This window comes from Myxocyprinus asiaticus, chromosome 36 (genome assembly GCF_019703515.2).
Source record: "Myxocyprinus asiaticus isolate MX2 ecotype Aquarium Trade chromosome 36, UBuf_Myxa_2, whole genome shotgun sequence".
In the NCBI taxonomy this organism is placed as follows: domain Eukaryota; kingdom Metazoa; phylum Chordata; class Actinopteri; order Cypriniformes; family Catostomidae; genus Myxocyprinus; species Myxocyprinus asiaticus.
In genome coordinates, this window is record NC_059379.1 from 9673443 (window position 1) to 9698916 (window position 25474).

General features: G+C 36.3%; 1 protein-coding gene across 1 annotated transcript; it reads left to right on the plus strand.

Annotated features, from left to right (window-relative positions):
* Positions 1-900: 900 nt before the first annotated feature.
* On the plus strand, positions 901-25386 carry LOC127426848 (protein unc-13 homolog D-like). Its single transcript, XM_051673878.1, has 35 exons — positions 901-1056; positions 1136-1218; positions 1621-1665; positions 1770-1820; positions 1969-2025; positions 2107-2214; positions 2315-2374; positions 3297-3363; positions 3553-3730; positions 3874-3918; positions 5609-5680; positions 5807-5876; positions 5999-6103; positions 7156-7248; positions 7777-7877; positions 9948-10065; positions 10874-10995; positions 11502-11592; positions 12258-12314; positions 12465-12562; positions 12740-12791; positions 12922-13052; positions 13267-13387; positions 14840-14992; positions 15131-15226; positions 17242-17448; positions 18497-18571; positions 18675-18754; positions 18879-18984; positions 20068-20139; positions 20220-20303; positions 20396-20516; positions 22584-22707; positions 23813-24009; positions 24938-25386. Exons 2-35 carry the CDS (start codon positions 1156-1158, stop codon positions 25039-25041), a joined length of 3324 nt encoding a protein of 1107 aa, XP_051529838.1. The 5' UTR covers positions 901-1056; positions 1136-1155; the 3' UTR covers positions 25042-25386.
* The last annotated feature ends 88 nt before the right edge of the window (positions 25387-25474 follow it).

Genomic DNA, 25474 nt, shown 5'->3' on the forward strand with positions numbered 1-25474 from the left:
AGTTTTATTGGATTTTTCTTATGAAATTGAAATGTGTTAATCTTAAAAATTATATTGAATTGATTATTAAAAATTAAATTAGTATAAATTAGATAGAATTTGTCAGAAAATCTTAATAGGATCAATAAACAATATCAGGGACTCACAGTTTCCAAACACCACCATTTTTTTCCACCAACAATGTTTGCTGTAGTCATGCAGCCAATGGCACTCTCTCCACATGAAAAACTATGCATAATAAAACAAAATTTTGCAATTATGCCTTATGGACATACTGTAGTGCAGCATTATTTTATTCAATGTTGTGAGAACATATGGTCCTTCATTTGAACCATTTGATTTTTGTTTCCAGTCATTTTATTAATTTCAGTAGAGAACTTCAAACTTCTTGAAGAACTTCTTGAGAACTTGACCATTACTTGAAGAACAGTTCTCATGATCTTCCTTTTTTAAAAGTTTGTGAGTTACATTTTTAATCTAGTTTCAATGTAAAAGTTTACATGTTTTAGAAGCTAAATTTATCTGACATATCTTTCTTTACATCTCCCATTGATTTTTTCCCAACAGAGATCCACACGATTGTTGCTATGCAGTTGGAAGGCTTTTCCTCTTCATAATGCAAATCAGCAGTGTTCTTCATGTATTACTGCATGTTATATGTTGATATGCACCAGAACTCATCATGCATTACAAAGACCAGCTGTGTCAAATGGTGCAAAATTTAGTCCTATATAGCTACAGAGGGTTGATGTGTCAAACCATGGAAACTATGAGAAAACAGCATCCTGTTTGAAAAGAACCAACCATGACTGTGCTGTGGTGATTTAAACTGTGGCTAAATACACAAAGATGAAGAGAGAGTGGCATAGATATGCACGTGGTGAGAGAGGAAGGAAGATGGAGTGAAAGAACTACAAGAGGAGTGGTAACATCTTCTCAAATATGAAGAAACAGATAAGTTTCGTACAGGAAACGACAGCTTCCGCAACCTACATGAGAAAGTGCTTGTATTTATTGAGACGTTTGACTCTTTGAAACGGCAAAAAAGAGAAACAGGTAGTATCATACACCCACATTATATATCTAGTATTAAGGAGGGTTGAATAATCGGTTGAGGACGATCTTTCATGTGTAGGTCAGAAACTTGCTGAAAACATGGTACCAGTCCAAGATGGGGCATCCATACATGGGGAAAAGCTACTTATTCCCCCTAAAGAGGTTAGTATTTGTCACTGTTATAATGATATAAATGCATTTATTATAATTCATAAAATATAACTTTTGACACTTTAAACTTTAAGTTTTATGCACTTAAGTAAAAAAGGAAAGTCTTAGCCAACATAAGTATATCTTGGCAACTGCTTGGAGTAGAAACATAAAAATTAAATCATTAAAAAGCTAAAACTTTCCCCTTTTTACTTAGACAAGTGCCATGTAGAGTAATTATGCCATGAATCTACATCTGTGAATAAAGATTTCTGTTTAAATACATGTCTGCAAACAACAAGTATTTGCATGTTGTTTAACAATACAATTTCCAGCCTGACAATTGCAAAATCTACCATCAGTAATTTTGTTTTCATTTAATTTTCCCATTTCTTTGTTTATTTCATCCCATAGGCTCATATGGAAAGTTCAGGGTCCAGCAGGGTCCGACAGAGGCAGGTATGAAGGTTCCTTTTTATTTTCTTTCTTGAAATTTAATATTTTTTTTCTTTTTTTTTTTTCTTGGAATTAAATAATTAAATTAAATTGAATTGAATTATCAGGCCTCCCCTGCAAGGAGAATTGGCATGACCAGACGATGGAAGGAGAGAAAGGTATAGAATTGTTCATGATATTTTTAAAGGGCTAATCATCTAAAAGTGATTTAAACACTAACATTGCCAGGTTGCTTTTTGAATGGAGGACTTTTTATCATTTAAAATGACTAATAATAAGTATATTTGTTATATTATAATCTTCAAGGATTTTAAGGACACAGAGAACCCAGAGGAGAATGAGAAGAAACATAAAGAGATGGAGGTAATGATCTAACCGAAAACCGATAACTTTCAAGTATGTCCTATGAGCGGTTTCGAATAATGACCATGATTATCCCTGCAGCTCAACCCACTGTACAAGGAACTTCTGTACACAATCACTCACAGATTAGGAAAAACTCACACAAAAGAGAAATACAGTGCCAAGCAGTTACAAGACTACATCAGAGAGGTAAACCAATACACATACAATTTTTTCACTCCCGAAAATTTGTTAGTGGTCTCAATTAATGTTCTAGATTTTTGAGTCTTAAATATTCATTCTCACACAGGCATTTTCTATGAAAGAAGCAGAGCATGAAAGCTTAAGTGAAAAAGTCCAAAGCTCATTGGTAAGAATAGTGTTTACATACATTTGAACATAAATCACTGTGACATAATATAATCTAATAATTTGTATAGAATGTACAGTCAGCCAGTAATTGCAACAGATAAACCCTGACAAGGTGATCAAGATCCTGACACATGACAGGGCCTTCTTGTATAACCCTGAAGGCAAGGACATAGCCAGGAAATTACTTTTGGGTGGGCCTCAATAAAAATGGATGGGCCAAGTTTTTGCCCAATATCTTTCTTTCTTTTTTTCTTTTATTTTCTGTTTTTTATTTTTATTTTATTTTTATCAAATTTTCCTTAACAACAGATAAGCGGCACATTCAAACAGTTCTTTCATGCTTTCTGAAATCAGAATTTATGCATTTTTGAAACTATTTAGAATATATAGTTGAAGTCAAAGAATAATCTCTAAAATTCTGAGTGGGCCTGGGTCTAATTTGGGTGGACCCAAGCCCACCCTGGCCCACCCTTGGCTATGCCACTGCCTGAAGGGGTTTATTTTGCATTAATGACTGGCTGGCTGTACATCATTCCACTTACACAGCTACTTAACAAATTGATAAATAAATGGACATTAATTTGAGTTTAAATTATTTTACTATAGTAAGAAAATGAGAGATAAGTCCTGAAACTAGTACAGCTACTGTATTAATTATATATATATATATATATATATATATATATATATATATATGTATATATATATATATATATATATATATATATATATATATATATATATATATATATATATATATATATTTGAATGCACAGTACCCCAGTGGACCAATCAGAATTAAGTATTCCAGAGAGCCATGTTATAAGTGAATTTATGTTATTTCAGCCTCTATATCATGATGTTACTTATGTTATTACTGTATATGCTGGATTATTTTATGTAAATCTCTTCACGGTTAGAATCCAGTTTACTGCCTGATGGTTACAGTGAAACAAGCCAAGGGTATTCTTGGGAAAGACATCAGTGGTAATATATTTTTTTTTGTTGTTGTTGAGTGAGGGTTGTTCAATTTACTGTATAGTATGCAAAAAATACAGAACGTCATAGCATGAATGTATTTACGTATCCCTGCAAAACAGATTAAAAGTATAAAAAAAAATCAAATAACTATATATAGACAATTATCTACATTTATCTCACCCATTTTTATAACAGGATTCAGTGATCCATACTGCCTGCTGTCAATGCTACATGAAAACAAAAATTCTCAAAGTGGCGTCTCTTCACATAAACCCCAGAAAGCAGTAGTGCGGGACTCAGCTAAAGGGCAGGTGTTCCAGACAAATATAAAGAAACAGACACTCAACCCCATCTGGGATGAGACTTTCAAATTGTGAGTACACAGAACTCACTTAAAATTTCTGTAGACTTTTTAGAGTATTTGACCAGCTGTTCCTGCAATATTTTAAACTTTAATGCATTTTGAGCATGAATTAAAACATTTATTTATCATTTTGCATATTTGCTTACTTTTAGGGAGTTTGAGGACATCTCAAGTGCCAATTTCCACATCGAGATGTGGTAAGTGATCAAAACTTTCAAATTTTTTGAGAATGATCATATTATGCTTTCATAGTATTGTCAGTGTTGGGGAGTATTAGGGAGTAATGGATTACATGTAATATGGATTTGTTTGTTTTTTTTTGTTTTTTTCTAAATCTTTGTAATTAATCTTTGTATCTTGTATTTACTTGTAAAACCATGTGTAATCAGATTAATCAGTTTTTATTACATTACTGATCAGCCAATGGCAATAACTGATGGGAGGAACATGCCTCAAGTTGTTCCTTTGTACAATGGGCCAATAACTAGTGCTTAATTTATTGACAATGCAACTTAATCATTTTCACCATGAATATGCACACTGGCCCATGCTTTACAATGGCAGAAAAAGCACTAGTCTTAGATCAAGGCCACACCTTCTCATGAATAATTATGAGAAGGTAAAAATCCACAACATATCTAGAGATAGTCACTCATAATTCATTTTAGTCAATGTTGTTGTTTGTAAAGCTGGACGGGTCACTCACAACAATCAGAGGAATTTTTTATAGTGGCACAGATATTTGGGCCCTTTTTTGTGCAAGCGTTAAGCGCAGCACTATGCTTTAAGTCATACGTGCAAAGTCAGTGGGCATGGCCATGAAGTTTTGGTATTTTCGTGCAAGCATGCGCTAAATCTAGGCGCAACTTGCTTCGGCGAAATTGCACACGCAAAGGGCTAATGGGCTGGGTCAAGTGCAGTTTAATTCTGAGGTTCTTCTCCAGTTACTGAACCATTTGTGTCTAATTATAGAGTCCTTTCCTGTGAAGCACTAGCGATATAAAGACAGCATATTCATAAGAAGTTGGTAGTGTAAATGAACTGTATGCAATGAATTAGGAATAGAAATATGGACTTACTGTACATACTTTTGTGTATTAACTGTTCCTTGTTGAATGTCAGGCATATTTCTATGACACGCTCCTTTTATAAGTATTAAAAATGTGGTTCTCATCAGGATTTGGGTGTACGCTCTGTTAAATTATAGAGAATGTAAGTATTATTAATATTTTTTATATACTGACACACAAATCATGACTAGTATAAACAGTGATTGTATCAGAAAGCACTTCACTTCCAGTCGATTTTGAAAAATGTTATTCATTTCTTGAAACATGAAAAAATTAAACCAAAAATCTCTTGAAATTCAAATTACACTTCAAACAAAACTAAAATATAATCATATTATGAAGTGGTCAAAAAAATTCCCACCCACGCCCACTTGCGCTTTGCACTGGCACGAAAATTGCACTTAGAATTAACGCTCTCACAAAAATTGTATAAGTAGCTCATGATTGTAGCATGTAGCACTGCTCTTTGCACGCTCTCCAAAACAGAGCCCACAGTGTTTACTGTTTTCGAGGAAATCAGCCAAGGAATGCCTTTCAGTTGACACTTCATAGTAAGCTGGGATAAAGTATTTTAACACAGAAAAAGTTTTCACATTTCAGCTTCAATGATTAGATTTTCATCAAGCGTCCTAGTAATCAGATTACATTATCTAAAAGTTTAATATAAAAATTACATTACAAATTACAATTTTAGTCATGAAATTTGTAATCAGTATTGGATTACATTTCAGAAGTAATCTTCCCAACACTGAATATTGTACTGTATATTTTATATTATGATTTAATTCTAAGGACCTCAAAAACTTTTGTTTTAAAGGGACAAAGACGAGGAGGTGTCACTGGTGCAAAAATTGGATGAGTTTCGCACAAACATCCATGGACTTAAAAGGTTTAAAACATTTAAAGATTTAAATATAACACACTTTAAAAACCTTTAATATAAACACATGAACAATGTGTTTAAAGTTGTGTTGGCATTTCATTTTATGTTGAGTGTCAAATTATTTCTTGTTAGGATGATAAAAGATGCAAAAAAGGAGAAAGGCCAGGATGATTTTTTAGGGAATGTTATTCTAAAATTAAAGGTATTGTGCATCACACTGGTCAAGATTGCATCATTTTCGATTTCCATATATTAGGACTTACCTGTCCTGTTTTTATGTATTTTTGTTACCTGTTGCGCTTTACATTTGAATGTTGTGGGCAGGACCTGCATTGCACAGAGGACAGCTGGTACACCCTGGAGCCCCGAACAGAGACATACCCAGACAGAGGACAGTGTCATCTTCAGCTTAAATTCATTCATAAAGAAGTGAGAGCTTTGCATTTCCCCTGTGTTAATTAACAGGCCAGGACTGAATAAAGTTTGCCAGTGCTCAAACACTGTGGTTTATGTTTGGTTAACTGGTAAAAGTTATAAAGGCATTGCACAAAGAGTATTCTTTGTTCAAACTTTCCTGCAAAGAAATTATGAAGTGTGATTTTAATATACAGTACTGTGCAAAAGTTTTAGGCACATAAGATGGTTCACAAAAACATTAGTCTTCAGATGTTTTTTTATATCTTCAGATTTAGTGTGTCAATAGGAAATATACATTTTAGACTCCCAAACATTACTTTTGCAAATAAAATAGAACAGGAGAACAGGGAGCCCTGCGACAGATGGCATGGCCCCTACAGAGCCCCCCACTAAACATCAAGTCAGTCTGGGATTACATGAAGAGACATAAACTATTGAGACAACCTAAATAAATAAAAGAACTGTGGTGAATTCTCCAAGAAGCTTGGAACATCCTATCTGCCAACAACCAAGAAAAACTGTGTCCAGGTGTACCTAGGAGAATTGGTGCTGTTTTAAAGACAAAGATGGTCACACCAAATATTAATTTAGCTTTTTTAATGTTTACTGGACTTTGTATGATGTTAATTGATAAATGAAAACTATTTATGGCATTATTTTTGAAGACATCCTCACTATGCAACATTTTGCACTGTACTGTATTTTTATTTATTTTTTTTAAATGAAGTGCAACTGTGTGAATGCCCACAGCTTTGAAACTTACAGCTGAGACAATTATTTTCAGTTCATCTTGTAATTTTTGAGAACTGAACCTAAATGCACAGTTATTTTCATGTGCAATGTTATTCACAATGAGTCAGTGATAAGATACAACATAGCATAGTGTCTGATTAATGAACACATTTTTCAAACTCACAAGAATGCTGAATTTGTAGACTGCCTCTGCATTTCCAGACCAAACCAGAGAAGTACTTCAAATCTTTTTTTTCTGCATTTACTCAAGATTAACTGACTTAAAGACACTTATAAAGCCCTTATTCTAATGGTTGATTTATGATTGACAGCGAGATGAAACCCTGAGTGCTGGACGGAGTCATTATGTGAACTACTGTGGCATCCTGCAACAGTTTGTTCAAGCTCAAATCTCTAAGCAACAGGTACATTCCCACCTCACACTGAAAGTTTGTACTGTACCTGTCATCAGTGTGTGATGAAAAGAGACAGTATTGTTGAGAAGATAATGAATGCTTTCAGTGGTTCTGTGATATGAAACCAGCTGTGGTACGACGGTTCAGTTTCTAAACTTAACAGAGAGTTAAATGAGACATTTATACATGTTTCTGTAGACCTTATAAAAGATCCAGTTAGGTTACTTAATGGGAGGTTAAAACAGCCATTTGTTGTGTAAGTTTCCAGCTCAGTCATAAAGCATTGCCTGTCATGCAATACTGTTTACATATTATATTCTGTTTACCATAAAGGTTAAACTCAACTATTAGTTTTCATAACATAGTCTGTATATCTGTTAGAAACCAGACAGTGATAACAGATTGCTCTTGACATTTTGCAGCATGGAAGACCTTCCATGTGCTGGCATTTGCACCACACTCCATTGTTCAGCTTTAAATTTCTCCATCACCCCACCTCTTTCTCTTTTTCAATCTTACTCGATTCTTACCCCTCAGGACAGTAACCCATGGAAAGGAGAGCTGTGTGGGGAGGGGACGGCCCTACTTGAGTACTACGCCACTCAGAATGACATTTCACCTTTTCTTCAAGACTTGGCGTAAGCACCAACATGGCACATGTTATGCTATGTGTGAGAAATGTATTAGAGACCAAGATGTGAAAATTACATGTCTGTGGTGACGTTTTTGCTAAATGATGTGACGTTGTTCCTAACACGTATCGCAGCATTACTGTACCATGGTGAAATGTCCATTGTGAGGCATTAAAGCAAGTTAACTTTTCTCCTCAACAGGTGAGGTTTTTAAAGGAATATTCCGGGTTCAATACAAGTTAAGCTTAATCGACAGCATTTGTGGCATAATACTGATTACCACAAAAACAAATTTCGACTGGTACCTCCTTTTCTTAAAAAAAAAAGCAAAAATCCGGGTTACAGTGAGGCACTTTTCTATGTAAAGTTATAGCCAATTTTACAACTTCGTTGACATGACAATGTCATTTCAACAAACACTAAAACGACTGAAAAAATGCGATTAAAACCACTTTACAGCAAAAAAAAAAAAAAAAAAAAAGAAAGTTTTAACAAAATAATTAAAGCTAGGGTGTGCAATCTTTTCCAGAAACATTTTTTGTTATACCGGTTGAAAGTCTCTTCACATCCTGAGAGCAATCAATAATTTAAGTGGTCTAAATGTAAATATATATATATATATATATATATATATCTTCTGTGGAAGGGACAGGACTAAAAAATTATCGACCAATCATTGCATTCGGTCCGAATGTAATGATAGGATGTCCTTCCTGTCTGTCAATCTATATTTGCATACCGCCGCGCATCTTGTTCGCGCAGACAATCGCACATCATCAGCGCGGGTTCCTTGACACTGTGCAGAGCGAGCACGAGAATGGAAGGCGAACCGCAGCTACCTTATGTTCCTCCTGAACCACCAGTAAAAGGAAACAAGAAAAGAAAGACCGTGTTAGAAACTTCTACAACGGAAAAACCAACACATCTCTCCTCCTGGCACTTAGACTATGCTCTGTGTGTGTGAGTTCATGTGTGATAGAATAGGCGTGGCTTTGGAGACACCTCTGAAGCGAGGGCGGGCTCTATGCTTTCAAAGCTAGCTTTCTAACTGCTAGCCTCTCTGGATTACACACCCTAGCTTTAATGCAATTGCTTTTTATAAAATTATAAGCTTCACATTTCTGCCTTTAAACCCTCCAAAAATTGGTTCCATTCACTTCCATTGTAAGTGCCTCACTGGAACCTCGATTTTGTTTTGTTTTTAAAGAAAAGGGAGGACGAGTCAAAATTAATTTTTGTGGTAATCAACATTATGCCACAAATGCTGCCGATTGAGCTTAACTTGTATTGAACCTTGAATATTCCTTTAAGGTTAATGCTCTATCAAGTTTGAAATCAACAGAACCTACCTTCCTACCCTAAACCTTAAACCTAAACCTAAACGATAGTGTCATAGCCTACATGCAAATCTGAGATGAGAAAAGCAATTGCTGAAGCAACCATACCATTTTGTGGTGCTTCTGTGACACTTTCAGCAGATGCATTGATTCATGTGCTCATCAGGACTCGTGCACTGGTCTTTTGCATCGCAAGTGCAACGCTCTATCAGCTGAGCTACTGTGCGCTTGAACAAGCTTGTAAATATAGCTGTTTATGTAATACAAACATTCAATTGTTTTGCCTTACAAGTCATGCTATAGTGTGAGTGCATTGTGTGAGGAACAGGACAAAAAGTACGTTTATGAACCGAAAATCTACCGTTTTACTTGTAATTTATATTAATGTGAATAAAAGTGCATCAAATAAAAATGTTGTTGTAGTGCATCTTGTTTATTTCACCAGGAAACTGCTGTGAAACGAAATAGAACTAGAAATGAACTAGCCACAAAAAATAATTTGCAAAAATGTAGGTACAGTATAGTAACATGATTCAATGAGACTAGGTTGCAATGAAAATAATGTTTTTTACACTTACATGTTGTTGTACTACATACAACTCAGTGACTCTCAACTCAGTTGAACTCAATAATAACTCTTATGCCTTTCAGAGTGCAGTTTACAAGTAACGAATGGAATAAATGCTGATTAATTTAAATCTATTTTACATATGTGTGGGTTGTTTGTGGGGCTATACAGGAAGTGGGTGGCATACAGTAAACTGTACCAAAACCTGGAGGTGGACTCAATGGTGCTTTTTCAGCAGCTGACCAGTATAGAGTATCACTGGGACCAACAGGAACTCCCCCAACAACAAGTTAGTAATTCTTGCTAAATCTTATGCCCATGTGATATGAAATTTCAACAGTTTTTAGAGTGGGTGTAGATGCACAGAATTAGAAAATACTTTCGACAGTACAGTTATTTTGCAACAGTATCACATGATGTGTTAGCACTTTAACACAGAAATTGTCAAAACATTTATGTACTGTCATCATGCCAAAGCCTCACCCAAAGGAAATCGTTATCACTCAGAGGTTGCTCTTTCATAGCTCATATGAATAGCTCTTAATGGAGAGCTCAGTTATGTTTCATTAATGTAACTTTTTCTCCTAAAATTCCTTAGGAAAATAAATAAATAAACACAAATGAGACAATTGTTGAAAATCTATGGATTGCATAGATCAGATTATTTGGTCTTGGAAGACTTTGAGGACAAATGTTCATATTGAAATCTGTTTGCTTGCAAACTTTTGTATCTTAGTAAATCTGAGCACAGTTTGAGATATGTTGAAACTCTAGAGGAGACATGTTAGGTTACTGGGGTCTTTTCTCAATTTTGCTTTTCATTTGCTTTTTATTAAATATCACTGTTGTGTAGGAGAAACAACAGATATGGCATCTTTCCGATGGGCTGCAGTTAATTTGGTGCAGTTTTTTGCTTTTACAAGAAAGCGTGACATTTCGTAAGCATTGTTATGTACTGTTACACAAAAACACTGTGTTTCGGCATGGTCTAAGTTTTAGTATTAAGTTTACATGTTTATAATGATCATACAAAGATCGTGATGACATTCGCGTGTGTGTGTGTGCGTGCGCGTGCGTGCGTGTGTTTGTGGTTACAGAAACAGGAGCTAGGTGATTCTCTACATGGGTTTCTGCAGTATGGGCTCTGCTTAGTGTCCAAATACAGAGACATCTTTCCACCAACCCCCAAAACAACACCACGGCTACATACACTGCTCAGGTAACACACACATTTTTGTTGTTCAGTTTTGGTGGGGACTTTCCATTGCATTTTATTGTATTTGTACTGAGCTAATGATATTTTCTATCCCATAATCCTACATCTGAACTTAATCCTCCCAAAAACCATCTTGCAGTTTTAGATATTCATCAAAACATTATTTAGTTTGTTTACTAAGTCATTTTCCTCATAGGGACAGTTGGCTGGTCCACATAATTTAAGTGAAAAAAAAAAAAAAAAGTTTAAAAGTAAAAAAAACTATCATCTATCTATCTATCTATCTATCTATCTATCTATCTATCTATATTTCTATCTATCTATCTATCTATATTTCTATCTATCTATCTATCTGTCTCAGTGGGAACACACATACAACCACATATAACATGAATAATCTATTAATTATTAATAATATGTTTAACTATATCATTATGCAAATCTCTCATAATTTATTTCAGTGCTTTTGTGTGTGTGTGTGTGTGTGTGTGTGTGTGTGTGTTTTGTAGAGTTCTTGTCCAGATTTGTAAAACTCGAGCGTTTCAGAAGCTCAATCCTGCTCAATTTGACTTACATGATGAGGTCACCGATGCTGTTGCTGTGAGTAACAAAAATAAATATGAGATATATTAAAGCGAAATGAAAATCCCTGTTTGCACATGTCCAAAATATTGTGTTTGCTTATATAATTTATGAGTGTGACTTAATTTAAATATTTAAAATGATATTAAGCTATATTTATGGCGGTTTTGATATTTAAAGGTGCACCCAGTAATTTTTTCCTCATTAAAAATGTTTAACTTCTAAAAATATGAATTGCAATTTTGCAATATATGTAGGAAATCATGACCTTTCACATTAAAATGAAGACTCCAGTCATATCAGTAACTTTATAAAAGCTGTTAGGAGTCTACATGCAGAGGGTCCGCACATGGGGGCTGCCATGTTAGAATCACATGATCAGCCAAATACTACTTGCTTAATCTAAGTAACCATCCTGTTATTTGACACTTACACTCATTGATTAAAGTAATCATGGCTGATTGTGAATACTAAATTTCTACAATGGTATTGAAACTGAAAACTATTCATTTTAAATGATGCTGCATCCAAGCCGCTAGGTGTCAGTGTAAGTACAAGATGACACAAAGACAAAAGTTACTGAGTGCACCTCACTTTTTTTTTATTGCTAGATTTGATTAAATGATGGCTATAAAATAAAGGTATGCCATTCAGTCATTTCAAGCATGCTCGTTGTATTCCAGACTGGCACAGAAGAGTGGTTTAACATAAAAAAAGGTTTACATCAGCCCATGACTAAGGTAAGAAACACATTTTCTATATTTATAAAGATTATATATGATTAATTCTATATTTCGTATTATTATTATATGTTGCATTAACTTTGCCCATCTCCAGATACTGTACTTCTGTGAGTTTACTGTAGGTTAATTCTAAGCACTCTTTGACAGGATCTGTTAGAAACTGTCAACGCCCTCTCTTTGTTGATTGAAGAAGTGCAAAAAGACATCCAGCTCAGTAAAGATGTCTGGAACAAGGTGTTTGTTAGGTAAGAATAATACAACGTTTAGTCAGTTTAAACTCATTTTTGTATATATAATATCAAGTAAATACATTACACTTAGCTTGGATACAAGCCTTGCTTCCTCCTTTTCTGTTGTGTTTTAGTCAGGTCATGGACACTTCTAGCCACTGGATTGGCAAATAATTTTCTTTCTTTTTCCAGTGCTGTGCAGTTGGATGTTTTCACAGTGGTTTACCATAGGCTTGACTCTCTGGTGAGAATCAGGGATATACATCAAAACCATTGTGTATTCTCTGTTCAGTGTTTCTTTTAGATCAATAGATGTACTGTAACAGTTGTCCCATTACTGTTGTACTTCTGTTTGTATGTCCACATGTGTGCAGTTGGCTGATGAGTTAAAAGCTACCTTCTCTCAATTGGGTAATCAAATGGATCAGCTGCTGGCAAACAAACTGTTTCCTGTGTATCTTACCTTGCAAGCAATACACAAAGACAAAACCTGCTTACAAAAAAGGTCAGATGTTCACCAATGTTAATGTTTTATCTTAATGCATTTTTAGCTGCACTTTTAATTCTCACAATCACCTGTGACCCCTGAATCATCACATTTGCATAATAACAGTTTTGAAATCTGTTAACTGTAATCTCATGTACTTCTGAGCATCTGTAACTTAGATCACAAATAACTAAACACCAAAGACGTATAACGTTTTAATTGCTCTGTTTAGGGGGATGTTGCTGCAGCTCACAAGTTTCCATGAGAACTTCAGAGATGCACTTCCATACTGGTTAAACAAAGCCTTTAGCACCACAATGGAGAGGGTGGAAAAGGCTGTACAGGTGGATCAGGTACGAGCATCAATCTGAAACTGCCTTTCAACACTGGGAAAGACAATGTCATGCTTTCTTTTTATTTTACCCATTAGACTGGAGGGATAGTTCTCCCAAAAATGAAAATTCTCTCATAATTTACTCACACTCATGCTATCCCAGATGAGTATAACTCTCTTTCTTCTACGGAACACAAACAAAGATTTTTAGAAGAATATCTCAGCTCTGTAGGTCCTCACAATGCAAGTGAATGATGCTCCAAAAGCACATAAAGGCAGCATAAAATTAATCCATATGACTCCAGGCGTTACATCCATATCTTCAGAAGCGATATAAATGTGGGTGAGAAACAGATCAATATTTAAGTGTTTTTTACTATAAAGCTCTACTTTCACTTTCACATTCTTCTTTTGTTTTTGATGATTCGCACTCTTCATGCATATCACCACCTACTGGGTAGGGAGGAAATTTATAGTACAAAAGGATTAAAATAATGATCTGTTTCTCACACACACCTATCATGTCACTTCTAAAGACATATACTGTATTTAAACACTGGAATCATATGGATTACTTTTATTCTGACTTTATGTGATTTTTGGAGCTTCAAAATTTTGGTCACCATTCACTTGCATTGTGAGGACCTACAGAGTATAAATACTTTTCTAAAAATATTTTTGTTCAGCAGAAGAAAGAACGTCATACACATCTGGGATAGCATGAGGGTGAGTAGATGATGAGAGAATTTTAATTTTTGGGTGAACTATTACTTTAAGCAGCGCATCAAGCAGCTCTAACTGTTATTGGTTCTTGCTAGATATTTCAGCTCATTTAAAGTCATTATGAATTCAAAATCAGCACTATTTACAAATGTAGAGCACATTCCTAGTCTTATTGAACACAATTTATCATAGCACATTATTGTCTTCGTTATCTTTTATCAATATGTAATAACGTGCTCCACCTCTGAAACAGCTTTTCTTATAGGCTGACATCACCAAGCCCTCTTATTTTTCAACTCCTCCCCTCCAACTACCCATAGAGACCACTTTTCAAGATCCAGTCACATCCTTTTTTCTTCTTCTCATTGAATATCCTGTTTCCCTCAGAAATATGTCTGATTATGGAGATATGGGTTGTGCATGCCAACTAAAAGATGTAGAATTACGTTTAATATTTATTGTCTAAATGTGTACTAACCCTACAACTGTCACATAAACAAATGTGTCATTTGAAAACTGCACTTGAAAACATTTAAGGAGCTGTTTTGACCACACGTGTCTTTGCACTATAAAGAATAAAGAGCTCAGTGTGAATATCCACTAAAGCATGTTTACTGTAGATTATCTGTCAAAAATAGGCAGTAATTTATGCCTACAGCAAACTTTATTTTTTACATGCATGCTCCATGTAAAGTTAGTAGCTGCTTGTCTAATACACACTCAGGAACACATTCTTTCTTTCTTGCAGTTGCAGCCACTGCAAACCGGAACAGTTCCCATCAAGCACAGCTCTTCTGCAGTGGACATTGCGGCATGTTTACATCCTGTTGCACAGCTCTGGGAACAGCTGAGCTGGCCTGACCCAGAGGAGGCCTTCATGCTTATGGTCAAACTCACAGAGGTAGGCATAACCCTTTTTTTTGTTGTTTAAGCATTTCATTAAACTGTTAGATGCATGAATTTAGACTGTGCAGTGTGTTGTATACACTGTTATCACATAATTCCACTAAATGTGTGTGCTTTTTTTTTTTTTTTACAGGATGTGTGTAAGATCGCGTCAACATACTGTCAGATGCTGAAGGCTCGAGTGAAGGAGCTCTCTGTTGACTCAGATCATGGCAGTGCTATAAACATGGTGAGATGGCGATGAGAGAAAAACATATTCAGGTCAAACTCCCATTCTGGGTTATTTGCATCTAAGCTCATGTAAAGCTTTGTGTTTTTTTTTTTTATGTTTGCTGTCTGATGTCTGAGACTGGGCATAGTGGTTAGTGACCTTAGGTGTAGTATTCTTGAAAGTATGTTTTATGGCGTTGTCACGTGTTGTGGTAGAGAAGATGATGAAGGAGAGGCGATGGATCTATTTGCAGGCTTTAATGGAGAAGATGAAGATATATAATAATGTGGAGTACCATAAACTAAATAAACCAACCATCACAACTATTACATAGATGAGAACTGACAAAGAATGATCAACACAGGAGGGTATTTATACACAACAGAACTAATAAGGGGATGGTAGACAGGTGAGGATGATGAGGAACAGCTGGTAGTGATAAGGGCAGTGCACTATGGGAAATGGAGTCCAGGGGGAAACTTCAAAATATGAGTCCATAGAAACAGGAGGGAGAAAGAACGTGACAGGCGTAGTGGTTAAAGATCTGGGCTGGCAACTAAAAGGTTGTAGTTTCAAACCAAGATCTAAAATGCCTGGATAGAGCTATCTGTTAGTGTTGCCTTTAATCTCAATGATTCTGTAGTTGCTCAGCTGGCGCATGCAACCCTGGAAGTATGCAGCTTGGATGCTGCCATCTTTCATTAATGGGCATTCAATTCTGGAGACATTAGGTGTGTTCGAATTGAACTGCGTCTTGCTTTACCAATCAGCGAGATTTGCCTTCTACAGTTGGGGGAGGAGTTTAAAAGAGGGCCGTCAAGCCGGACACTTTGTGCTTCCCGTCGTGTGCAGAACCTACATCAGTCACAGCAGATTGCATGATGTTTACTTTCTTTATTGCAGACAAAGTGGAATTCAGAAGGATGTTTGAATTTTACATACAATAACCAGAAACATTGTTCATTTGAAAAGGTTATGTGCTGCCGAATACAGTGCCTGCTGTGTGTACAAAAAAAATCCAAAAAAGCCTGTATTATTATAATACCATTAATGGAGTCTGTATTTTTTAATTGTTTTAATGTATAAACATGATATAAACTTGATGTACTGTTCTAAGAACGCAGATTTGTTTAGTGGAACAGAAGGTTTTAGACTAAACACCTTGGTAATTGCATAATACCATACTACTCTTATTTCTGCCATAGACTGACATTGCACAAGTAGTAAGAGTAGTGTGTGTAGTATGCCATTGCGAACTCAGCCCATGAAATTCACATCACCATTGTCACTTTGTGAGTCTGGCCAATCGCGAATAAGCTGTGTCTTCATCAGAGCTTGTGCAGCCACTCAGGAACAACTGTGCTGTGCCAGACGGCTGGTCTCCAATCGCTCTCTCGGTACTTTAATGGCATACGTCATGGTGATACGGCTGTGGCCCCATCTCAAGTCAGACAAAACTTATAACCGACATGCACTGCTTCAAGTCTGGTGCCAATCGGTCTGTGCATTGTGTGTAAGTTGAACACACCCAATTTGTTTGGAGCCAAGCATCTGAGCCATAAATGCCATGTGACCAAGGATGTACCCAAATGGTCAAGAATGGGGGGTACCCAATGGAAAAGTTTAAGAATCTGCCCATCTTGATTGATATGAATATTGGTGGGCACGTGTCTCTGTTCCACTATATCCACTATTATTCTAATATTTTTTCATGCTGTATGAGTCCTCCAAATATGGCACTTGTGAAACATCTGCTGCTTTTTTTTTTTTTGCGTCTAGCAATTGATGTGTAGAGTATTCAGTCTTTTTTGTGAATCTGTATTGGTGTGTGATACTTAATGGCTGCATCCGAAAATGTCTTGCTGCCTAATCACTTAATTGGCTTAACCGACAGTGTTTTGAATGAATGGATCTCTTAAAGAAACTGGTCTCAGAACCAGAACTGAGTCTCTTTTGCATAGTATTTTAACCTGATTTCTATGGCCATCGGAATGTGGTTGTAATTTATCTCTTCCTGGTTTATGCATGTCCAGCTGTGTGTAGTGGTGAATGATCTGGAGCATCTTCATACGGTTTTGAAACATCTACCAGAGCAACTGAATTGGAAAGGGCTTCGGAAAGATACGTGGAATGTGATTGGAGAGGCTCAGTTCCAGAACACACTTCATTCACAGCTGCAACACACACAGTCCGCCCTAAACCGAGAGATCCGCTCTGCGGTTGACACACTAGGGAAGAAGGTATTGTAACCATAATGTCATCTATGCCATCAGTTTGAGTCTATGGGAGATCTTGTATTTTGATGAAGTTTTATGACATTATGTGCAGAGATCTCTGTTTGCCAAACAACTGAAGACAGGCAGAGTGTTTGGGAAAACAGTCAATAATGTTGTGATTCCGTTAGAAATGACACACTGTAGCTTTAACTTAAAGGAATAGTTCACCCAAAAATGAAAATTATCTCATCATTTACTCACTCTTATGCCATCCCAGATGTGTATGACTTTCTTTCTTCCGCTGAACACAAACAAAGATTTTTAGAAGAATATTTCAGCTCTGTAGGTCCTCACAATGCAAGTGAATGGTGACCAAAATTTTGAAGCTCCAAAAGCACTTAAAGGCAGCATGAAAGTAAAACATATGACTCCAGTCCATCGGTCTACAATATTACTCAGTCAGTCCATATTTTCAGAAGCGATATTATAGTATAGGTGAGAAACAAATCAATATTTAAGTCCTTTTTCAGTCAATCTTCACTTTCACTTTCACATTCTTCTGTTGTTTTTGGCAATTTTTATTCTTTGTGCATATATATTTTTGGAGCTTCAAACTTTTGGTACCCATTCACTTGTATTGTGAGGAACTTTCAAAGAGAAATTTCATTTTTGGGTGAACTATCCCTTTAAGGCTTCCAAACTCAAATGATTGACCATTACAGACCTTAGGCTGGACTGTTTAGAGCCCTTCCACAAGACCATGTTTTACCTTATTTGACTGAATTGCTTTTATGTAAAAAAAAAAAAAAAAAAATACTGTTTGCAAAGTATTACTGGAATTAGTCTTAGCATTTTTTCAGTTTTAATTTCACTGGTTCATATAGTCCTGAAGTGCATTAAAGTAATCTGCCACATCTACTTGAGCTCTTCCTGAGGAGGTGATGCAAGAAGCCACTTTCCTCAGTGAAGATATCAGTTTCTTTGTTAGAGTAAGAAAGCTACAGTACACACAAATGCTGACATAATACACAGCCAAAACATGTTATACCATGTCTGTTTTCTCTCTATATAGTTGAAAAGAGATATTGAGACATATGTAGGCAACATGGCTACACGTCATAGGCTTCCCTCTAGATCGACAGAAGAGGTAAGGCCTATATTTTCTAGCTTTTAATGTTTTTAGTGTTATCAGCTTGAGGTATAAATTGTCATTATCTCTAAAGTACTGAGTGTGTGACTCTTGTCTTCAGGCTGTGGTTCCTTTAATGAGATATCTGGAGACAGAACTTCAGTATATGAATGAAAATCTGGTACAGGAAAATTTTAATAGGTATCTTAACAATTTCTTTCACACATATATTAAGTATGACTATATCTGTACCATTATATACTTTTAACTACATTTTTAAAACATGGAATACGTCATTTTGATTGTCATTCTCTCTCACTATCAGTCTTCTTACCCCATTGTGGTTGAACTCGGTAAAGATTCTGCAACAGATGTCTCAACAGGAGGACAGTAACCTGGTTTACTTTCAGAGATTACTGTACACACTGCAGGTCAGTTAACTCAGTTTTTTAAGTGTGCAATTACTTTTCTAAACAATCAGAATTTAGATTTTTTTCCTGATAAAACATATATAGTAACCAGTATATCACAGAGACTTGTTGGTGGGCTCTTTTGACCTGGACCAGTAAGTAACCACTTAGCAACAACCAAATAGCAACACACTAACAACCACTTAGAACACATTAGCAACCTCATAGTAACACCCTAGCAACCACCCACAACACCTTAGCATCAAGGTGACAAGTTTTGCATTGGCAAGCACAGAGACTATTTAGCCTGGGACGGAGTACTTGTATTAAAATTAATGGGAGAAATTGGAACGGCTAACATGGCGGATGTAGAAAAGGAATTCCTGACTTACAGGTAAAATTACCTTTCCGATACAGACATTGCATTAGCAGAACCAGCCTGAAAAATCATTTTTTTTTTTTTTTTTTCCAAAAGAAACACAATTTATTAAAATATTGTTATTGTCAGATTTGACTGCTAATTAGAAATAGACCTTATTCACGCTAGCGCCATCTTTGATTTTTAATTGGAATGACAACGAGGCCGTGAAGGATAGACTTACCATCTCTTCAATGGCATGAAAGGTTAAAGCTGTAAAAAGCTCCTAGATTACATCTGACTTTCCACAACTAATGTTGTCTGGAGTTCTTTGTATACTGAATGTTCTTGGACAGATATTTTATCAATGATTTGTCAGCGGAACGATCCAAAAACACTTTAAACTGCAGTACAGCCCATTGAAGAGACTGTAAATCTATCCCTCGCAGCCTTGTTGTCATTCCCATTAAAAATAAAAAATGGCGCTAGCTTGAACAAGGTTTATGTGTTATTTGATTATATTCTTGACCAACCATTTTGGGGATTTTGGTCTTTCTCCATTCAAGTAGATAGGACTTGTACTTTTATGCCGCTTGTATCCATAGAAAATAGCTCCCCGTGAGCATTCCACAGATGGGCACCGAGTGGACTGTCTTGCCTTGAAAGGGACTTTGGCAAGCACCACTCATATTTTCTTCACAAATTTAAAAATGATGCTTTATGTGTTTGTTCTCCATTATCGACAGTGTTTAGAACAGTGTTTTCATGCTGAAGGGAATGGACTTCCTCTTGAGACACTACATACTGATGAATACAAGGTCAGTCAATGTTTCATACTTTTTTTTTTTCTTCATTTATTTTCCACTCTAATATTTCTCTTTCAATTTTGTTTCCCTAGACACTGCAAGCACACCTAACACAGAACTCTTTAAGCTGTAACCAGCTGATAGAGAAATTCTTTGAGAGAAAAGTGTGTGAACAGGTGAGTACACAGTGCATGAAATCACCCATAACACCCAGCAAGGTGTTTGCATGCATGTGTAATCGAACTTGTTTTGGCTACATCCTCAACAGAAAGTGTTCAATGGAGAGAAATATGGAGCTGTCACTCTGATCACTTCATTCAAACGCTTAGACCAGAAACTGCATGTAGAGGTGCTCAACGCTGTCAACCTTACCCCTCTCGACTCAAATGGTGAGAGGACAAAGACATTTTTTTTTTTAAATGCAGGTAACTGTCAAAGCATTTGAAAATCAAAATAACATTATATATGACATGAGGAAGGAGAAACTGACTCAATTGCAACCTTGAATATGTTGGTAGTGAGTGAAACTGTATGTTCCTAACAGAATACAGTGGCTCTAAAAAGTTTTTGGACACTTAAAGAAATATTCTGGGTTCAATACAAGTTAAGCTCAATTCACAGCATTTGTGGCATAATGTTAATTACACAAAAATTAATGTCGACTTGTCCCTTTTCTTAACAAAAGGTACAAATCTGGATTATAGTGATGCACTTACAAAATAAGTCAGTAGCCGCTTTTCCACTATCATGCCAATGCGAGCCAGGGCCATAAACTGGTCAGCCAGAGTCAATAGCCTCGGACCATGAGCCACAAGACCAAAATCGCTCTGCATTCCCACCTTCGGGCCAAAAGCCCTGCAGCGTTGCTCTAAAACCTGCCCTTAATACGACGCCCTGGTGCATACGTCACACACCGCCCATTTCTCAAGCCAAAACAAACACGTATGTTATATAGTTATCTAGAATATCACGTTTATATTGTATGGAAATGTTAGCTAGCTAGCAAGATAATTTAATGCTGACAACTCACCGACTTTAACTGCCATGGTGTCCCCAGTGGTCTCTCCACTAACAACAGAACGATGTCCCAGCACAACGTCCATGATCTCGAACCATGGAAAGTTCTTCCTTTGGGCGCCACTTTGTCCACTGTGCATCTTAAAGGATTTGTAATGTGTCCGCAATTTTTCCCGCTGAGATGCAGGTGTGTGACGTCATACAAATATGTCGGCATCCAGAGATGTACAAAGTTAGTGATAAACTTTCACTTTTATTAAATGATATCGATCAATGAGTCAAAGTTCCTACATTACAAGATATTAAAGCTTGTTAAACAAATGTTTTCAGAGACTGGTGCACAAAACACAGTAAATTAAACTCTCTTTTGATGATCGTACACCTGTAGCACATATGCTAGCGTAGCAGCATTTTTTTATCAGTTGGGTTGTTAGGAAACAGCCAAACCCGTCATGCTAATGGGAGTGTTGCAGTATTGGTTGTTTAAACGTAATTTTCCAAGCATCTGGCAATGGAATTCCTTTATGGTCGGAGTTCGGAGAATTCTAGTAGGAATATCCCAAATTCGACTTGAATGAAATGCAGCATGCGTGTCTCACTAAACTCGGCAGGCCAAAGGCCATTGGCAGTTGGTCCAAAATAAACCAAAAGGAGGCACGATTAAGCCCCGGAAATGACAGTGGGTACGCAACTGGCCTTGGCACGCACTAGCACGCCTTCATTTGGCCCGACAGTGGAAACACGGCTAATGGGGCCTATCCGTAAATATTGAAATACTCAATGTTTTAAAAGTATAGCCACAAGACATAAACAGTATGTGTTAACATGATTTTAGTGTGAAAAAAAGCTAATTAACCTTTTCTGCGTAAAGTTATTTCCAATTTTACAACTTCATTGTCATTACAACGTAACACGTAAAATCCTACAGCCGTAAAATCGATGATTTAAACAACTTTGCAACTCAAATAATACATAAGTTTTAACAGAAGAATTAAAATAAGTGCTTTTATAAAATTATAAGCTTCACATTTCTGCCTTTAAACCCTCCAAAAATTGTCCCCATTCACTTCCATTTTAAGTGCCTTTCTGTAACCTTGATTTTTGCTTTTCTAATAAAACAAATACTGTTGACTGAACTTGAGATTGAACATGTATTGTACTCTGAATATTGCTTGAAGTCATTGCATTAGAAAAATATAAAAACAAGTGGAATTTGTTTTTAAGAAAGGTGGCACAAGCACAATTTTCACTCAAACCATGTAACAAAAAGAAGTTTGTTAGTTAGTTCTGAAGTTACAGTAGTTCTGAGAAATGGATGAGCCTTATTTGTTTGCGATGCCACTTGGTTTGATAGACTATCTAATGCAATGGACACTTTCTGGGGCAGCTGTGAATATCCTTGGTCATTCTATCAAACTGGATTGTCTTGTCCTTTACAGGTTCCAGTGATCCTTTTGTTCAGCTGTCTCTAGAACCAAAGCATGTGTTCCCTGCGATAGAGTCACGCTCCACCAAGATCAAGAACTGTGATCTCAACCCATTGTTTGAAGAGTCCTTCGAATTGTGCGTAAACACACACACACACATCACTTTTAAATACGACACCAGTTTTACAGTTTTAATTGCTTTTCAAATGTCCTAAAAGCTCTTTCTTGTAAGGCAATGAAATCTAGGACATTTTACATGTAATACTGGCTTTTTAGTGTCCAACTATGATCAAATTCTTAAGCTCTTCTAGGGTGAATCTAAGAAAAACATGTCCAGGTCACATTTTTTCACATAGAAAATGAAGCTTATTTGTAGGGACCATTAGGATTAATTTTTTTTTTTTACATTCTGACATTATTTTCATGACGTGTGCACATTTTCCACTAAGATTCTCATTTCTCTAATCAGGTTGTTTTACTCTTTATTTTATTAGTAATTCTTTGTAGTTCTCAATGGTGATTCTCATTGGATTCTCATTACTGTTAACCAATAAGGTTCTATTTGTTAACACTAAGAAGTGTATCAGGAACCATGAACTAACAATGAACAATATTTTTATGACTACCACCCCTGGAGTCACGAGTTCAAATCCAGAGTGTGCTGAGTGACTCCAGCCAGGTCTCCTAAGCAACCAAATTGGCTCGGTTGCTAGGGAAGGTAGAGTCACATGGGGTAACCTACTCGTGGTTGTGATTAGTGGTTCTCACTCTCAGTGGGGCGCATGGTAAGTTGTGCATGGTTCGTGGAGTCTCCGCGGTGTCATGCACAGCGAGCCATGTGAAAAGATGTGTGGATTGATTCTCTCAGAAGTGGAGGCAACTGAGACTTGTCCTCTGCCACCCAGATTGAGGTAACCGTGCCACCACGCAGACCTAGTAAACTGTGGGAATTGGGCATTCCAAATTGGGGAGAAAACAGGATAAAATAAAATACAAAAATAAATTTAAGAAAAAAAGGACAAAAAGTCGCGTCACTTATCAAATTAATGCGATATGACCCGTATTTTAAACTGGACAGATGGCGTCATGGCGAAATCACCCAAGATCGTTAATTTTTGTGTGAACTATCCCTTTAAGGAGGGGTATAGAACTGACATGATCTTGACAGTTTTGATATTCATTCTATGCACCAAATTTTATATTCCGGTTGTAATGTTATTCCTGTCCTCTGGGGGGCACAGTCTCATTACATTAGAGCAGTGTCAGTTTCCGGGAGCATGTCTGTTGGTGACAGTGCTGGACCATGACACATTAAGGAGTGATGACTTCGAAGGAGAGGCGTTCCTCTCTCTGAAGGCAGTGCCAGGAGTTGGGGGCGGAGACAATAACCCTACACCTGCACAGATCCGCCTACCTCTGATGCATCCCAAACCCAACAGTACGTCACTTCCTGTTATATGCACCCCATTTTCTACATTAACTATCAGATAACCAATACTTGTATAACATTACAAGTAACATGTTTTTGTTTCATTTTAAACCATATTATGTTTTGACTCTCATAGCAAAATTACACCCTAATAGATCACTTTCACTGTCAAAATATAGCATTTAAAGGAATAGTTCTCTCCAAATTAAAAATGGTAATCATTTACTCACCCTTATGTTGTCCCTGTATTAATTTCTTTCTTCCATGAAACAATAAAGGTGTATTGTGGAATCCTAAACTTCTGCTGTGCATAAAATGAAAAGTAAATGGTAATTTGTACTGCCAAGATTTAAAAGGTCAAAAAAGCACAATCAAGCATCAGAAAATAAGTTGACATGACCTGAATATACGTAGTTATTCACTGATAATATTCCTCAGCTTACTTATGTTAAAAAAAAAAAAAAAAAAAAAAAAAAGGCACATTCAGATGTGTCATGCCATGTTATTGACGGCAAACACCACTGTTTCCTGTGTCATGTGACTGATTTTATGAGATTAGTCACATGACACGAGATTTGAGAGCTACAGCAGAGGGGAAGATTATCAGTGAACAATGACTTAAATTTCAGTCTGTTCCTTACACAAGTCTCGAATGGCTTCAGAAGACTTTGGATATAGCTTACGAAATAAATGGACAACTTCTATGGTACGTAATGTCCTTTTTGAAGCTTGGCAGCATAAAACACCATCCATTTTCCTTGCATAGAAAAGAGCAGCTTGGAAATTCTACCAAACATCTTTAGTTTCATAAGAAAGTTATACACGGTTGGAAGAACAGCTGAGTAAAAAAATGACAATTTTTTTATGCCATTTAGATCTAGGCCATTATGCTATCTAGAGATTCAGTGACTTCATGTTATTGGTTATGTTTTTATAGGTGACAATATCTTGAAGTTACTTGAGGCCAGGAAAGGTGAAAGAGATGCTCAGGCCTTCGTTAAACTACGCAGACAGAGAGAAAAGAAGTCTCAAGAAGCTTAAGGGAAAAAAAAAATGGACAGCATCAGTCTAAAAACAAAAAAACATTTCTTGCCTTATTTAAAGTTGTAACTTTTAAGAGTCTTGTGTTTAATTATTGTACAATGAAGATATTGTTAGCGTTTTAATTAAAAAGTATAAATACACCCTTTTCATCCAAAAATATACATTTGTTTATTGTCTTTACAAAAGCAGACTGAAACACTGTATATGAACAAAACTAAGCAGGTGATTTCTGAATTCACAGTGAATCTGTTTAAAAGAGAGTCATCAGTTGACCCTCCCATACAACTTTACCTTCAAACAGAATTCAACCAAAATCATCCAAATAAATCTAAACACACTGGACTGCTCTTGTTTGGTAATCAGTGCACATGAATTCTATTCTTTTCCGACATCTGTTCAAATAAAATGTCTCTAAATGAACCGTAAGCTG

Bases quoted from the DNA above. Each gene is read 5' to 3' on its own strand.
- LOC127426848 (XM_051673878.1), top strand. From the start codon at position 1,156: ATGGTACCAGTCCAAGATGGGGCATCCATACATGGGGAAAAGCTACTT. The intron at 3,919-5,608 runs GTAAGTGATCAA...TTTGTTTTAAAG, and splicing joins AATTTCCACATCGAGATGTG to GGACAAAGACGAGGAGGTGT. The intron at 5,877-5,998 runs GTATTGTGCATC...TGTTGTGGGCAG, and splicing joins ATGTTATTCTAAAATTAAAG to GACCTGCATTGCACAGAGGA.